Source organism: Lichenostomus cassidix, chromosome 3 (assembly GCF_008360975.1).
Source record: "Lichenostomus cassidix isolate B80296 chromosome 3, HeHo_3.0, whole genome shotgun sequence".
NCBI classification, from domain to species: Eukaryota; Metazoa; Chordata; class Aves; order Passeriformes; family Meliphagidae; genus Lichenostomus; species Lichenostomus cassidix.
In genome coordinates this window covers 5,108,711-5,127,171 of record NC_139483.1, presented here as the reverse complement: position 1 = coordinate 5,127,171, position 18,461 = coordinate 5,108,711, and the positions used below count along the sequence as shown (strand labels likewise).

Sequence of the window (18,461 nt, the reverse complement as noted above, 5' to 3'; positions counted from 1 at the left end):
GTATGCTGTGAGCACTGACTTAAAAAATGAGCAGTGGGTATTTCTCTAAGTTCCAGGCAGGAAGCTTCACCTGCAGCTGTTATATTTGTATCACATTTGGGGTGCTCAGTCCAAATAAACACCCAAGTTTAACAGTCCATAACACGAGCCCCCTGCAGACTTACAGGGCATCTTGTAGAAGAGCCTCTCTCCAGCACCATCGTTGGTCTGCAGGAACTTGCTGTCCACAGACCAGTCGATGTGAGTGATGAAACTGGAGGATTTGCTGCATTCCCCGATTTTTTTGTACCGCTGGGCGACGGCGTAGATGTCCACAGGGCCATCGTTGGAGCCCACAGCCAGGTAGGAGCCGTCCGGGGAGAACTTCATCTCGTGGATCACCTCCTTGCGGTCCTTGATGTGAACCACCTCAGTCATGTCCCTGCAGGAGCCACAGGAGAGAACAGCAGCTGCAAACTCATCAGCTTGCAATCCCACAGATAAGAAGGCAGATGCAGTGAGTAATTTGTGCAACAAAAATCAGATTTCACTTTAATTTTCCCATTAGTTGCAAACATTTTCTAAAGCAACAGATAAAAACCACACTGCCTGTCCACAATGCTCTTCATTCTCTTCATGCTCTAATGAAGCACTACTACATTTTATATCTTTTAATTCCTTAAAACTTTTAAAACCAGAGTCCTGAAAGGAGAATCATTCGTAACCCAAGACAGAGATTTCCAGGAGGCATCAGACAAATTAGAAAGGACAAGATTACTGGGAGACAAAGAAGATTAACTTCTTTAGAAAAATAGTAGTCATTGGGAAGGCTTTTAAATTAATATGAACAGCTCACTTAAGTTTTGTTAAAGTCATTACAACAGAGCATTACAGGGGTTTTCCCAGGCTTCTCCCTCCTATCAGCTTGGAGTTCCAACTGCTTAAAGTACATGTTTGGCAAACATATGGAGAAATAGTCAGGAGGGGGTAAACTCTTCCAAGTAGCAATTAAAACAGCTTTTGTGTTTTGAAATCAAACTGAGGGTTTGGCTATTACACTGTATGGCCAGTTTAGTGTTTTGCCTGCTTTTGTGTGCATTCCAGACAGAAAATGCCTAAGATGCAGCCATGCACAAAAAGGCTTTCCTCTAGCACAAAAAGTAGAATTCAGTTATATCCAGAAAATATTTGGAAGTATCTTTTGACCATCAATCATTTTGCCTGGTATGTGTATGACAGGAAATCAATCATACAGTCAAGGAGGTTCCTCTCCAAACTATGTTCTCTTTCTTACGCACATTTCTTCTCACAAAACACTTTATAAGTTCTGACTACAGGAAAAGAGCTTAACTTGAAAATCTTTATCAGCATTATTACTAAGAGCTAATATTTTGAAACTAAAAGCATAGATTTTCTCCTCATTGCCAAACTACCAACTCTTAAAAGTGACAAGGATGCACATGCAATTATGATTCCTTTTTTTTCTGATGAGATACCCAGTGATTTTCTCACCTTACCTTACTCTGAGGACAATGAAGGAGCCATCCTTCATGCCAAGTGCCAGCTGGGATCCGTCAGGACTGAAGGACACACTCCTCACTGCCTCTTCCATGTTGCAGCGAGCAATCAAGGCATGGTCAGCAAGGCTCCACAACCTGCCAAAGGGAAGGGAAAGCAGGAGGGAGCTTTTCCTGACTGCCCAGGATTTGGGTGTCATCAAGAGGAACCCCAAAGGGCTAACTCAGTCTGTAAAATCTCTTGCACACACACCTTGTGTTAATATTGTTTAAAGGATTTAGCTCCTTTCAACCTGAACCGTGGCAGAAGAAAAGAGGGTGAAGCTGAATCACATAATCATTTGGTGTTATGTCCAGACTTTACTTATCTGATAGAATTCCCCCAAAAGAATAATAAAAATGTGGCCTCTGTAGCCAGAAAAGGTCAGTGCAGCTCTGAGTGCAATTTTGACTAAAAGCAACACTCGGGGAACATTAACATTCCGACCACAGGGAAGATCTTCTTGTCCTAACTCTGAATGAGATAGGAAACAAAACTGCATGTGGATTCCCTCATTTACATCAGTTCAATTGAAAAGAACCACCCAATAAATTATGTCCTAAGATAAAGCCAAATTATGCACCTATATTTTTCTGAAGGAATGGAAGGAGCTTTCCAGATCCCTACAGGATGGCCCATCAGACCTCAGTCTTCAAGACTCAGAAATTTAAAGAACAACTAAGAGAATGGGGGAAAAATGCATAAAAGACCTCACTCAGGGCAGAGAAATTAAGCAAACAACACCCAACTATCTTTATTTTGCAGACAGAGTCATAAACATAATGTATTTATAAAATCTTCAGTAAAATACGTGAATAGCAACAGATGTGATTACATGCTAAACTTGAGGAAAAGGACAATTGGTGCAGGAACTGTAATGTGACACTGGACCAAGTTGTAGAGCAAAGCTGGACAGGAACACTCAGGCTGGATGGGAGATACTACTGAGAGTTGTAGTTAAAGCTTTGGAATAGAAATAATTCCTATTTCCACTGAAGACAGCCACACAAAGGGTGTGGATGCTACTGAGTTCTGCCCTGGATAGCAAACTGGAAGGCACTGGGAGCACAGGAGGCTCCAAAGGAGAGAAAGTTCTCTTGAAGGACCACGTTGGCATTAGAGCAAACAGCATAAACACAGCTTGGACAAAGCCTGGAAAGAAGGTGAAAGATAAATGGATGTGGGATGTTAAAATTGTTTGCAAAGACAAACCAGAAGCAGGACCAAGAATCTTACAGTCTCACAAGGCAGAAGCTGAGAGCCCAATACAACAAGGAATGAACCAGGAAGGATTTGGAAAGATATTGAAGGAAACACCAGGATACAATTATTGCTCCAAAATGTTGCTTCCACATAAAATAATTTGTCCAGTACTCTAGAAGCCTCATTGCAATACATGACAGTCTGTTAAATAAATGTAATAAATAATTCTCTATGCCTTCTAAGAATGATAATTTTTCCCTGTTCCTGTGGTAAGAGACTGATAGCAGGCAGCTTTCCTAGATGAGATGCTTTGCTTTGGAAATTTAAAATGCAAGAAGCCTCTATTTTGCTAGAGTCTTCTCTCAAGCTGGACTAGGGAAAAGTACAGTAACTCCCCTCCTCATTTAGCCATCTCAGATATAAGAACATCATCTGACTTACTAACCCAATCTGACTTCTAAACTGATTTAATTTACATTATATACCTACTCGTTGAAAAATAGTGTGATAATCAATTTCTAAGAAAAATTATTCAATAAAGGGCAATACAGAAACATCCCTGTTGATGCAATTCTAGTATTAAAGAAAAACAGTAGGAAAATCCTTTTGTGTACTTTTTTATCTTTATGAAAGCATTTATGTATTTTTCTGGAATTCTTCACGTGAAGCCATAGTCTGTAAAAGAATCCCACTAGGATTCAAATCCCACACTCTAGTGCCCAAACAGCCCAAAGATGTATGATGTAGGGCAGTAAAATCCCTGCATGTTTGGGAGAATGGCATGTCCAAAGGCATCAGGGATATCACAACTACTCCAACAGTGGTAAGAATGGTAAGAGCAGCACTAGTTAAGTTTGATGTGCACACAGACTCTGCAGTGCTTCCTGGAGGGGCAGCAGCTGGGTCAGGCTCTGAGTCAGCAGCACCTTCTCCAGCTCCAGGAGTTGGATTACTCTGCTCACCAAGAGATGAGCCCAAGACAAGAAATCCTGTCTTAGTGGGGCTTATTGGCTTGAGGGCAGTGCAATGCTAATCCCAGCTTTGCAGCCCTTCCTCCAGAACTGACCTGCATCCTGCCAGGACTCTTGTGCCTGTCTGTAACACTGGGCAGGCAAACCCCAGCAAAAGAGACCATTCATGCATTGTATAAACTGGAGGAAATAATCCTACCGTGGCAAGCAGGGAGCAAACAGGACTGTAGAGAACAACTGGCAGTTCTGTTGGTTTCACACTTGGATTTTAATTGGGGTTAGGAAGAGATGAGGGATGGCAGGGATAAGAAACCAGTACAAGTGAAGAGATTGAAAGGGAAAAAGAAGGAAACCAGCTGAGCAGCAAGCCTTGAGGAAGAGGTGAATCATGATGTGCAATCTGAAGGAGCATTAATCAGAAGTTGGGTCTATGTTAGGAGATGGATTTTCCCCATTGAAATATGGCCAAAGGGTAAAATCCACATCTATGTTTCCAAAATAAGTTGACTAGTAGTCCATAAAAACTGCAAACTTCTTTGGTAACTGCCTGGGGTTGATTTATAAATATGCAATCAAATCATCTGTATAGGGTAAAAAGCAGTGGCAAAGGGTTTGGAAAAAAAACTGATGGAGGAGTGAGAAATCAAGATAGCAGAGTCAGGAGAAACCACCAAGCAGGCGATCAGGGGAAAACCTACCCAGGCATGTGCTGTGCTGCAAGGGTGGAACCAACACCAGAGGTAGGACTTGGGAGACTGCCAAACAAAGCCAGGTCTCCCCAAAATCTCTCCAGACCCCATGGGTAGCTTTGGCACTCAGGAAAATCTGCACCCCTTTAATCACAGGTAGATAATCAGTCCCACTGGGCAGAGCCCATGCTCAGGTGAGATAGCACACAGCAGCTCTGTGGGTGTGGACTCAGGGATCTGAACTTACCCTCCAAACTCTACAGTCAAGTCTTACTAAGCACAATAAAATGCCTTTTTTCCACACAGAGGCCTATCAATATGCCAGATTATAACACAGACTGGAAAAAAAGCATCCTTGACTTTGTAACAATTTCCATAAATATGTGGACAAAATTTAAAATCTCTGCTACAAACCCTCAAGGCACAAGTGCTACAAATAAACATAGAATCACAGAATATCCTGAGTTAGGAGGGACCCACAAGGATCACCCAGCCCAACCCCTGGCCCTGCACAGAGCCCCCCACAATCCCACCCTGTGCACCCCTGGGAGCATTGTCCAAACACTCCTGGAGCTCTGGCAGCCTCAGGCTGTGCCCATTCCCTGGGGACACTGTTCAGTGCCTGACCACACTCCAGGGGAAGAACCTTTTCCTATATCCATCCTAAACCTGCCCTGACTCAGCTCCAGCTGTTCCCTTAGGTCTTGTCACTGGTCACAGAGAGAAGTGATCAGTGCCTGCCCTTTGTGACACCAGTGCATTTTCATTAATCTCATTTTCTGGCATTTTAACTGAACTGGTTTTAGATCAGATTTCCTAAACACTCAAGGCTGAGGCAGACACCTGCTGAGGAAAACACTGGACAAAGGTCTTTAGGCTTTAGGCTTGTTGCTTGTTATTACCAGAAGAGAAGTACAAGGTGACCATTCTCCCTTTAAATCCCCTGTACACAGCAGGAATAAATCACCACTTCAAGCAGAACATACAAACACAGCACGTTTTGAACAGAAATTCTGATTATTTTTATACAACGTGGGGCACCCAAATATAAAAGCTGAAGAGAAAAAGCAAAGCTGCTAAGAACAACACATGAGAAAAATGTTGTCTTAGTAAAGTCTCAACACAAGGCCAGCAGGTCAATCCATGAGAGATCAATGTGTGAAGCAATAAAATCAAGAAATCAGACTCAGCCTTACCGCACGGATCGATCGTCACTGCCGGTGACTGCCAGAGGCTTCTTGGGATGCACTGCCAGGGCCCAGAGCTCCCCTTCACAGTGGCCCTGCATGATCAGCATGGGCTTGTCCCTCTCCCTGACGAGCACCTCGAAGATCTCGCTGTCCTGTGTCCCTGCCAGGAGTCTGTCGGCTTTCCAGCACACGCTGCGGATGGACAGGCCTGGAGGGCACAGCAGGAGCTGCCCTCAGTGCCAGGCCGTGCCAGGGATGGCACAGCCAGCACTGCTGAGAACTCCAGAGCTCCTTCTCAACTGGCATGCTTTGGCACTGCGTTCATACAAAACATCCCAGCTCGTTCAGAGCTCAAAGCAGTTCTGTCACATTTCCTCCATTTGACACAAAAAGAGCTGGGGAAGAGAGCTGAGCTTTCCTCAGTCCTGGGAAAACTTGCACAGGATTCCTGCACACCTTGGGAACTTAAAAACCAGCTCCATTTCACAGGATTTAAAGATCTAAATTTTATATTAGCCAAGGGGTTCCTGTGACTGAAGCTGGTTTATTCCTTTTTTCAGTGCTTTACTTTTTGGCACATTCAAATAAAATTTTAATGGTGAATTTAAATGGTTTGTGCCCATGTTATCACCCTTATCCACTTTAATCAAAATGGATTATTAAAACAAAAAAGAAAAAAAGAAAATATATGCCTCCTCCCCAAATCCAAACCAATGGAATTTTGCTTTGTATAACTTTTAGAGAACTTGGTCTTATTCCACAAATCTGATCTTAACTTTGGAGCCAGAGTTTTACTGACTACAGACTTTAAAACACACTCTCAGCAGGGTGAGCAATTTGGTAGCATTCTCTGGTCAACTGCTTGCAGGGTTTGTATTTTCTCTACCAGTAAATGAAAAAAGTTTGGAAAATGTGTCTAGATGCTGTGAGATGTGAATGAATAAAAAAATCCATTTGTCATGTAGTCAAGGTCACCCACATCATAATTTTCACATCTTTTTGGAACAAAATACATAATGCAATGAACTACTGGCCACATAAATAAAATATTCTCATCTCCTGAGACAGTTAAATTATTCTTCATTTATTTTCTTGTCTACTTTCAGCAGCTTTTAATTTTTATAATGCCATTTTATGACTCAGCTAAATTCATACTGAACCTCTGACTTTCATCCTCTTCTTGATGGACACCTATGACCACACAAGGAATGGAATTCAGATCAGAATTTAGTGGAAGATGGACATTGTTAAGTTTTGGAATACAAAGCACACCTTTGTGGAAAAGGCAATGTTCTCTGTGACATACTGCACATGAAGAAAGATTATCTCCTCTCAGGATTTGACAGCCAATGCCTTTGTAAAATGCTTTGGAAAAATAACTGGAAGGAGGGATTGAAGGTCCCAGGTAAGCATTAAGGCTCCACCACTGCTTGAGGCTACAGATGTGCTTAAATTAATCAGTGCCAATGACAACTGAAAATGAAACCCCACGTGCAGAGGTTGGGAGTAGCCTTGAAGGCAGTTTTCACTTGCCCAGACCTTTGCTCTTTGGTTCTTTGTTGCTACTGTTTTCTAGAAATTCATGTTAAACATTATGATTCTGGCTGCAAAAAACTATGTAAAGCCAGGGACTGCTGCTGGGGTGTCTTGGACAACTTTTTGAGGGCTAAATTCCATGAGTGAACACTACACCCTTGATAAGGTATGTATTGTGATCTATGAGATTGTAGGTGTTCCAAGAGTCTAATCATAAAATAAAGTGATGACTGAGTTCACAGGAAGCAGGATTAGATTCAATAAATGTGATTACCACCAATTTAATAACATTCTCTCTAACAAATCTGCCAAGTGCTATCATTCCAAATGCATGAGTGGAGTGCTCAGATGGTCAGCATCTCTGAGTATCGAGTTCCAGAAACCTCAATTAGCTAAATGAATTGCAAGTAATTAATTAATTAAGGATTGGCTAACTTCATAATCCCATCCTAAGGTGTTTAATTAGTTCTCACTTATCTTCTTGTATTTGCAGGGTGGAAGCAGTGACTGCATCCCTGTGTTTATACCATGAACAATGAAACACTCCACAGGTTACAGAACTGTCAGAGGGAGAAGGGAACACAGACCCAAAAATAAATACAGGCATTAAGCAAAAAAAAAAAATCAGTATGCAGAGACATTTATGGTTCACATTAAATGCTATCACAACACATTATCCAAAGTGTGAAAAACCACAGAAGGAATAGCTCATTACCTTTGTACCCTTGTTCAGTCTCCCTGAGATCAATTTTAGTAATGGGTTTGAACTCGGTGTCCCACAGGCGAATGCAGCCATCTCTCCCTCCAGTGGCAAAGCCTTCTTCACAAGCATACATGCTGAAAATTCCAGCCTGTCAAAACCAACAGCAGCACAAGTTTTAAAGGTCTTTACAACCCATTTAAACACACAAAGCAGATGTTTTCAAACAGACTTTTGTTTAAGGCCTGAAACTGCTGGGCACAGTTGTTGCCCATCCAGAAAGCAAACCAGCAAATGTAGCTTTTATTTCAAGTGCTCTGCTTGGGTGGTTTATGTAAAAACCTTTGTGCAAATAGTAGTGATGCAGCCTATCTGCAGAACTTCACATTTGGGGTTGTTAATATCACGACAAGGACAACTGAATAACTATAGGAACACTTGCAATAAAGAGTTACCCAGGATAAACAAAGGCAAGCAAACAAGCAATACAAATGTTCTTACAGGAGCAGAGGTGACTGAGACATTCTCTCATTAATTCAGTTCAGACATCATTTGGAATCTGACAGGAACTGAAAGAGTGTCCATTCATCCTCTTTGTTGAAAACGAGTTTCTATTACAATTTGAATGTCTTCTTTGTTTTTGAAAATGCCTCATGATTAATGACTGTGCTGAGCTACCTTGGAATAGCTCAGGGAATGCCTGCTGAGTCAGTATTTTATCAAGAAAACCTCAGTTAAGAGACAAGCTGAACTCCATGGAGATTGATACAATGGACAGAGGACCTCCATTTTCAAAGTGGCCTTGTGCAATGTCTTCATAAATTATGATTTCTAATTATTAATTACATAGAGATTGCATATTAACCACGGCAAACTCCATAATTTATCACATTATAAACAAAGTGATTGTATTTAATCATTCTAATGAATCTAAATAAATTTCTGCTAACACACTACAGGGGGTTATTGCTTGCCCAAGGCATTCCTGTATTATGCAGCTGCAGTTTCACAGTGGTTCCTCAGGACAGACTCCAGTCCCTTTGCTTTCATTTATTAGACATTACTTCTACAAGTAATCAGCACTCTGCTAAACTCTTAGACCTCCTTTGAATCCTGATGAACTGTCACCATAACCAGTTTGGGGAGGTCAGGGAAAAAAGTTATGTTTGCAGTGCTCTTTCTAGAGCAAAACTATAGTGACGAGTGTTAGATGTCACATCGCTCTTCTAAAGAAAATTGTCTTCTTTCCTTTTGTTCCAAAAACCCCACACCAGAATGCCATTACCCACAGTCATATTCCAAATAGGAGCAGTTCTCAAATACCTTTGAAATAAGACAAAAAAGTGCTACTGTGCCTTTAGTGCAGCAACAACAGAGGCAAATTAATTATATTAGACTGGTTAGAAATCTAACACAATTCCTTACATCCCCCTTTCACTCTGTAACTATGAGAGCTCCAGACTGGGGGTGGTGGTTTGTGGGGGTGTGTTATGAAGGCAATTGGAGTAAACTGTCTTTGGAGTATGGCTGGAGTGTGTACTCACAGATTCAACAGGTTTGCTCCACACTGAAGCTCTTCTGAGGAGTCAATCTCCAGTGCCGGGAATTTCAGTGGTAAAATGCTATTTAAACCCAGATAATCTGTTTACCAACTATTTTTAAGTAAACTGATCATAACTGAAGCTACACAATCTGTGAAAATTTAAAGACTTCACTTGAGGTTTGGTTTACTTGGTTAAATGGAGGCTATAAATATCAGCAGTTCTGGCACTATCAGCTCAGCATCTGTTGGCAACACGTCAACAAATAAACATCAGATCTAAGCTCTCAATTGCTGAAGAGCCTCAGATATCCTTCTGACCCGAAACAGAAGGAAATCTTTGTAGCTCAGCATTCAGGAAGTTTTTGATTCAATGAACAGCTCCTTTCAGAAAGACATGAAAAACACCACTTACACCATGTGCTCCTTGAATTGTGCGGACCAAGTTGAGCCCTTTCCAAACATAGATGTCTCCATTTAAAGCACCAGAGTAGGTGATGTCTTCTTTAGCACAGGCTAAACACAGGATTGTTTGGAGATCTCCTGTTTTACCAAATATTCCCCTCTTTGCTGTCAGGGCATTTCCACACAATGTCCAAAACTGTGAAATGTAAATGGCAGATTAGGAGATGTTTCTGCAGAATTTCTGTTTTTTCACATTAGTGTGCAGATCTCAGACACACATCCTGACAGAGCAGTGTCTGGGCAGCCTTTGAAGTCATTCCTTTAGTCCCATCAGAACATCCACTGCTCCAAAACCCGCCCATTTACCAAGGAAAGATCCAGGCAAATGCAGTACATCTAAACCCAAACCAAATAATCCAGCTGCATGAGGGAGTGAGGCTCAGTGCAGCCTCACTATTGCCACACTGCCCCTTCCCATTCCCTCACTATCCTTTATCAGGTTTTCCTGGGAAACTCTGTCCAGACAAGTGCATGTTTTTAAACCCAAGAAAATCCCATTTTCCTTGTCCGCAAAACACAGCTACAGTTCCAAAGTGATGAAATACTTTATCTTACACAACCTGCGTGCTGGAGCAGAGATTTCTGCCCTTCTCCAGTGCACTGAAAGAGTTCTGTCCCTCAAATATAGTCACAGTTACTGAGAAACCATCTGTTCCACAGGGACTGCAAACGCTCGTACGTGAGACAATTCCCTGACTCCCAGAGTAACAGGTTCCCGAGTGTGGAATGGGGACTTGCTCAGCTTCCACACAGAAGTCATTAGCATTCTGCAAAAAGGAATCTAAGACTGACTGGGGAAGACAGAAAGAGTGAAGAAAACAAAGTTTGTCTCAAAAAGTTGTCTTTGGAGGAGAGCTAGAAATATCAGACTATTTGTTTTTGAATCTGAGTGCTTTTTTTTTTATTTAAATAAACATCATTTATCGAGCAGAGAGGACAGTTTGTGTACTCAGCTCCCTCTTAAGGACCAGACCTTCCAGGGAAGGCAGAATTAAGAGAATATCAATGAGAAATGTGCAAGAGAAGTGCTGAAATCTCCAGTCCTGTCAGCACCAGGATATTCTGGACATGTGCAGATAGGGAGCAGGAAATCTCTGGGGTGCAGCACAGCACAGAGCTGCTCTGTCAGTGAAGCCATCCCTGCTCTGCCATCCGATGGACACTGGACAGACACTGGCAGAGACTGGACAGGAAGAGTGATGTGTCTGACATGGATTCATCATGTACATCTATTCCCACTTCATTTGCTTACAGCCAAATTTTTTGGTATTTTTCTAAAATTTTTTATTCCAGAAAAATCCATGGATCAAGTTTTTTTATTTCAGCTCCTTCTCTATTGTTAATTCAATTAAATTTTCCCTTTGTCTGTTAACATCAGCCAATTTAGAAGGCAGAGGGAATATTGCCCCCAGGGCTCTCATTCCATGGTAAAACCTAAACATTCTGGTCAGCTGAGGAAGGGTGGGAGAGCAGGCAGCAGTGTTAGAAGGGTGGAGGGAGGATCCTGAGTGTGAGATTCCGTAGCTTTTGGGCTTTACCTCAGCTTCTAATCCCTGCTCAGCCAATTGAGCCAAGGGAACTGGACTGCTAAAGGAATAAACAGCACAATTCCCAAGCATTAGTCCCAATTCCCACAGTGATACTACTCCTTTAGAGCTGTTAATTATCACATTCCCACAGCCTTGCACTGAACAGCAAGTTCAGGCTACTGCTAGAGCATCACTGGAGGGGAACAAGGAGTCATTTCCCCTCCATGCTGCTTTTTTTCCTGGTTTTTTTTTTGGCATTCTTTTATCTCTATGTATTTACAGTGCCTGGTATTCTCTGTGCTCAGGGTGATTATGGCCATTTTAAACAGAAGACAGGTGCCAAACAAAGCCAGGTTCTGGAAAACAGCTTGCAGAACACAACAGATGGTATCACTGCTGCCAAAACCACCCACAGTTGAAAGCAGTGGTGGTTTAAGGGCACAAGCTTCTCAGGAATCAGAACTGGAGATATTAACTGGTTTCCTAAACTTCTAGTTAAAGCTCTTCCCACCCCAGTCATGTGAAATAATTGCCATCTGTTAGGAATGTTTATGAGGAGACAGGAGAAAAATAGAAACCTGAAGGGGATATTGGCAAACAAGGATTTGTTTCTAAGTTTTCCACAGCCATGAGAATGTTTTATCCTAAACATCTAATACATATCTAGGTTTAAATTTAAAACATTTCCAGAAAAGATGATTCAGAAGGAGCAAATGTGGGGCAGCAGAGTTTTCTCTCTGCAGGTCCTGCACACTTCTCAGTGGTGCTCCATGAGAAGCCCAAGAGAATGTCATTCTGTTCACACTTTTCACCTTGGATCCTCCTACAGCTGCTCAGTGACCCTTTGTGATGCTGGATGAGGGAAACCCCTAAAGGCTGAGACCATTAGGGCTGAATGGAGAGGGCAGAAGACACAAAACTATAAGTATATAATGATGACAATTACACCAAAGGATCTTCCTGACTTTCTTGTTCAGGGAATCTGCAGCTCAGCCACTGCTGAATGTCTGAACTGGCTTCAAACAAAACATTTTGCAAAATGTTCAAAGCGTAAAGAAAGAAAAATATATTGTTTTATATTGAAAACCCTCATCAGGTAAGAACACAGATATTCTTTGTGCAAGTACTTTTCCAAGTAAACAATGAAAGCTCTTTACCTTTATGTGTTTTACTCCACAGCTAACAATCCTGTTTGGCTGATATTGATCCCAGGAAATATCAAATATCTGTTAAGAAACATAAAGCTGATATTTTAACCTATACAGTAATTGCATCTAGGTTCAGCTTGCTTTTACCAATGCTTAGCCATAATTTCTGTTGGAACACATTACTAAAAATGAAAGAACACTTCTAAGGTAAATTTGGAACTTTGTAGTCAAAGGTCAAGGTAAACATGGAGAATTCCTCACATAGTTCTGTCAACACACTTCATCCCTGTCTCCACACTGCCAATCCATTCCAGCTCCAAGATGTTACAGAATAAACAATATTTAGACAGGCATTCTTTCCCACTCCCTCTCCTGTGCAAAAGCTCCTTTTTCTGGGTGGGAAAGTCTACTGAGACTAAGATTTTAGTAGTTCTTCCCTGTCCTGGAGCCTTCCGCTAAGTCAGAACCTGATCTGGTACCTACTGAGGCCAGTAACAAAATCTTGACACATGTAAAACCTGGAAGTGGATCTGTTCTGAAAGAGAAGTTTGAATAAGGACTGAGATGCTTTTGTGTTGGGAACACTGCAATGTATTTTAATGTATGCATCTATGTGTTAATATATGTCAGAGAGGTATTTTGCTTATGCTAAACCTGGTAAAACATTTCCTAACCCTGAATAACATTCTAAATTCAAACCTGATCACTTTTCATCCTTATTTAAATTATGAACCTTTACCTGAAGCTAAAACACATAAAAGAAATATTTATCTCAATTAAGTTTCTTCTACAGGAAACTGTCTAAAGGAAAACTGAAAGGGGCATAATTAAATTTGCCCTCAGGATAAATCATCTTTTTGAGATACTCAGAGACAAGATGATCTTTGGCCCTTGAGCTCCCATTTCATATCTCATAAGAAGAGCTACAAATCATCCTAATCAGGGTGTAGGTACAACATATTTCCTCCCTAGGCTTACTAACAGTGCCTTGTGCTGGGTCTGGCACAATGAGAAGGAATAAGCATCTTGTCCAGTGTTTTAAAAGCCAGGTAGAATGACCAAAATTACCTTTGTATTAACCCAATATAAACAGTAATTATTTTAAAACACTCATGCAGCTCCCAGACAAAAGCCAGGAACCCTTCCATACAATTACCCTGTCAGAATGGCCTGTAGCTGTTGCCAGGAGCTTTCCTCTCTTCCAGTCCCAAATACACACTGTGTTTTTGGCATCCAGGCCCACGGAAGCCAAACGCTGAAAAAACAACAGCAATCCAGTTAACAAGAAATCAACCCCAAAGCACTTTGCTGTAGCTCCCAGGATTATGTGCACAAATGGATTTTCCAACATGTGAGCTGGGTTTGAATCACATTGCAAAGGCAAAGACATTCACACTCAACATTTACTCATGGAGAGAGCACTGAAATGTCACACCTTCTAGAAAAGGTCAGCTTATTGATTTCAGGCTACCAATGCGCCAAATGAAATTCTTACCCTGAAATATTTGAAGTGCTTGTTTCAGCTGCACACCTCTCTAGCATTTTGATTTATTAATCTGATAATAAAAGTGAAAGGGAAATAAAAACTTTCACTATTTCCAATAATGCTTTGTTCATTATGCTCATTTTGTTGAGCTTTAGAACCAGAACTGGATGTACTTTTAATAACTGCCTTTTCCATATCTTAGGGTATCAAATCACCAGTTAAAATAACTACATTAAAAACCAAACTAAATTAAAGTTTTATTGTTCATCAATTAATATAACATAATTTTAATACTTTTCATTCTCCATAATGCAAGAAAAAAAGCTCAACAGAATAAAATGGAGGGGAAAATCTGGAATGGAAAAAGCAGAGTGCATCTATCTGAGATACACCCAGAAGATCAAACATTACTGTGGAGATTGTAGGTCTTTTTCCAAATTTTGTCCAACTTTATATGAATTCCATTAAAAATGGGTTCAAATTTTCAGTAAGCAAATTATTTAAAATCTGGAGTTGTCTGTGATAACACAAAAGGACTGAACCAGCAAAGAAAACAAGTATCATTACCAGAGACTCCTCTAAAATATTATCTGAGAAAAAACATTCAATGCAATAAAGCTCTCAACAACTGTATAACAGAGAGAGGAAATAACTGCTCATAGAGGAACAGAAGGCTCCAGTTTTCATTCTGTAGCAATAATTCAGAGAGCAGGTACTCGAGGCCTTTTCATCCCATTTCTGAGTGTAAATACACAGTGCACATCTTCCCTCTTGGGAGAGCCCCTCAACAGCCTCTACATTAAATGCAGTCAGCTCACACACCCTCCACTGTCTTAACAGTTACAGTTTCTTGATTTAGAGGAATGAAATGGGTGTTTTGGGACTTTGGTTTAATGGCAGCTGACAACATGCATTATCCCAATGCAATATATGCCTAGTAAATAATGCAGGACTCAACCACTGCTCCACGAAAATACACACTAAGCAATGTGGTGTTAATGAAAGTGACAACAAAAAAAACCCTCCAAAAAACCCAACTCAACACCCCCTATTACAGACTTATACCACCAATTCCTCCAAGTCCACTCTCCTTCCACTGGAATGAAAATAGAGAGAGAGGAAATGAGCTGTTCCTAGAGGAACATAAGGATTTCAGGGGGCAATCTGGTTATGTTCTCAAACGTTGTTGGGAGGAACAAGGTTCCCTTGCAGGGTCCACCCTACAGAGGGGGCAGAAATCTGTCAATGGGCTCTGACTCATAACAGAGTGAAGGGAGAGTTAAAGAAATTTGTAGTTTTTATAGGATTTAACAATATTTTCCCTTAAGAAACCTAATACTGTTGTAAGTCATGATGTGAAGGGATTTATGTGCTTTAACATCACTCAAAAGGTAAATAGAACTTGGGGTGCTGAAGCTGGTCAGTGTCACACCACTCCCAGCCACAGGGCCACTGTGCAACTCCACTGGCCCAGTGGCACTGAAGACACAGAGGAATCACACATAGGAGCCTTGCATCCATCAGCACCCAACAGTGGGAAATAGGAAATCAGACATTTGGTACTGGGAATGGGACCTATTTTATACGTGGAGAAAATGGCTATAAATGGCTGCCTAAAGGTTCCTGTTTCCAAGCACTATTAATGCCTCCCCTCAGGGTACTTTGGCAGCAACAACGAGGAAGAGTTAAGGCCAAGAGAACATTTTCCATCCAGGGAGTGCAGGACAATCTGCAATTATACTCCTTTGATTTTGGAAAGCAATTTAATTCAATGTTATAGTTATTGTAACACTTTGTGCTGGAAAAATGAAGTACTGAGACTTGTCTAAAAGAGAGTCTCAAGCAAAGGGGGGACTTGACAGACAACATGGACAATAGAAATGTTCAGTTCCCTTGGAATTGCAAAATAGAGCATAACGACTAACTAGCAAATTAGATAAAAGACTATAAAAGACACATGGGATACTAAATGTAGCTGGAACCAGTGGATAAACAGAGAGGAACCTGAGTGGGTTTTGTGGCAGTTGTGTAACAAGAAACACCAGCACACACCCTAAGAAGTTCAAGGCAAGGTCACTACCATACTGGGGGCTCTCAGTGAGTAGGACATTAGAGACCCCTTAACACAACCCTCTAGAACCACAAAAGGCCTCCCAGTAAGGGGCAAGGCATGGAAATTAGCTCTAGGGAAAGTGGTTTTTATGTAGTAGCTGGGAAGTGTGTTTTAATGAGTATGTATGATCAGGAGGGAATAAATACCCTGTTGTAAAGTTTCACAACACACCTCTGAGTAGAGGAAAACTCCTCTGAATGTGTCCAGTGTTGTAATAAGCAATGGCTCTTTCTAAAGCTTCAAATTGTGTTAGAAAGTTTATTCTCTAGCCCATTTCAGTACTAGCAGTGAAAGAACTGTAGGAAACTAAGACATATTTTATATTTTCTTTTAACATAGGTCAGCTGAAGAAGGTCTCCTGCTGGCAGAAAAATGATAAATGCTGGATTTTATTTTTGGCTGAAACACTTTACACTTTCAGTTCTCCTGGAAGAGAATTTGACAGAATTATATTCAGAGAATTTACAGAACTACCAGAAGAAAATATCTGCCAAGCAGTTTATGCACACAATTACACAATTATTTTTAAATCTGCACAGACTTGGAAGATCTGTCTAAAGAAGCCTAGTGCTTAATAATGAAAAATTTAGAAATGTATGAATGTATTATGGCAGTGCCCTATTCACTCCACTAAAATATATTTTTAGAAAGCAAAAAGGGTTAATCTGAAATAACTCAGAGTGGAAGTTGAACTGTGCAATATTGATAAAATGAAAGGACACCTTTTAGGTAAATTTAGGTAAATGAGGCATCTGCTTTGCAGGTAATTCTGTGAAGGGGAGATGTTAGTACTTTTAAGGAGAAACTGTAGTTAACTCCTGATGGAAGACATTTTTAATTACAGGCAAAACAGCAGCTCCTCATTAAACATTTGAACAAAGTGCCGTTTCCCTCCTGCCAAATGGCAGCTCCTGCTCAGACAGAAAAAGCCCAAACTAAAATGTGTTTTAAAATAGCAACACTTCTGCAAGACATTCAGCTCCCAAAGGACTTCCAAAACACAGTATTAATCACAGGTAGCACAAAATAGGAAATTCACACCGACTACAGTTGTCTCCAAAAGCTGTATTGAAGGTATATAAAATAAAGGAAGCATTTAAGCTCTCCCCTGCATATTGATCCTCTCCATTTATTAGAAAAGATAACAAATCCTGTGCAACCAATCTGCACTCCCCACCCTGTGGAACACAGTGCCAGGGAAATAATGCAGCAACAAGTGTGCTGTCTCCATGCAAGGTCAGCTCAAGTCTGACAGGAGGAATATTTCCCCACTAATTCATCCAAAAGGGACAGGGATCCCAGAGTTTCTGGTTCAACAAGAGCAAATCAGCTGGGCTCAGATTCAGGTGGGGTGGCCCTGATTAAGACCCACACATGGAGCAGCACTTGCACAGAAACACACAGAGGAGGTAAGCTGAATCCATGGAGATCCAACTTGGAATGCAGGAGAGACACCTGGGCTTCACCTCTGCCTGCTTTTATTTAGGAAGTGCACAGCTGAGAGTTAGCAGTAAAAAGAATACAGTTCTTATTGCATCTACACCTTACCTGATTGTTGCATATATTTGTGTTTTGGGGCTGAAATGCAAACCTTCCCTGGCTTTTAACAGCTGTTGGATACAAAAGAAGGAAAGTGCAAGCAGTGTCTGCACAGCCTGTTTTGCCCTGTCACAGACTCAAGCTCCTTTGGGAATGCTGACTAAACAAACCAGAACTCCAGCAGCTCTGAGTTCCAGATACTCACAGACTTCCTAGCATGCCCTTTAGCTCTGGCTCAGCACAGCAGCTTCTCCTACAAAGCCAGAAAGAGCAGCAAAAAGCCAAGATGCATTATCCATATTCATGCTCTCCAGCACTGTTTTTTCTCCTGATATAAAAGTGTTCAATGCAAATTTTTGTTTTCAGAATAAACTGAAACTTCTCGAGCACTTCCAGAAAAAGAATTGTCACTGTTCTGCAAGGTCAACCTGGCAGTGAGTTTGGGTTTTAATTACAGCAAGCACCCAGCAGGATCTTCAGAAAGGCCTCCACCTCTAACACCCAATGAGTCTTCATTCCCATTAGGCACTCAAATAGCTCTAAAAAAAAAGCTTACCCAGCAGTCTTATGAAGTTCAAAATGTGGGTAAAAAATGAGAAGCATTTATTTCCAAATGAACAACATATTAAAAGAACATTACACTATTAGAAATTTTGCTCTGTTATCTGAGGGTTTTCTTGTCTGAGATTTTTAGTATCAGCTAATCTAAGCATTACTAAAAATACTTTAGCGAGTTTTGTACCAGGAAACTCATCACAATATCAATAATGACACAATTGCCCAGACATTTATTTATAAAGATCTGTGAAATATTTC

General features: G+C 41.0%; 1 protein-coding gene across 9 annotated transcripts in view; it reads right to left on the bottom strand.

Moving 5' to 3' along the window:
- EML6 (EMAP like 6) overlaps positions 1 to 18,461 on the bottom strand; it is a 93,543-nt gene that overhangs the window by 44,404 nt on the left and 30,678 nt on the right. For all 9 annotated transcript variants that reach the window (XM_085054149.1, XM_085054152.1, XM_085054156.1 and 6 more), the window contains 7 exons: positions 13,664 to 13,762; positions 12,517 to 12,585; positions 9,781 to 9,966; positions 7,841 to 7,976; positions 5,596 to 5,797; positions 1,497 to 1,634; positions 165 to 421 (listed from right to left, as the gene is read on the bottom strand). In XM_085054149.1, the coding sequence (XP_084910275.1) occupies positions 165 to 421; positions 1,497 to 1,634; positions 5,596 to 5,797; positions 7,841 to 7,976; positions 9,781 to 9,966; positions 12,517 to 12,585; positions 13,664 to 13,762 (1,087 nt within the window). The remainder of the gene's footprint in view (positions 1 to 164; positions 422 to 1,496; positions 1,635 to 5,595; positions 5,798 to 7,840; positions 7,977 to 9,780; positions 9,967 to 12,516; positions 12,586 to 13,663; positions 13,763 to 18,461) is intronic.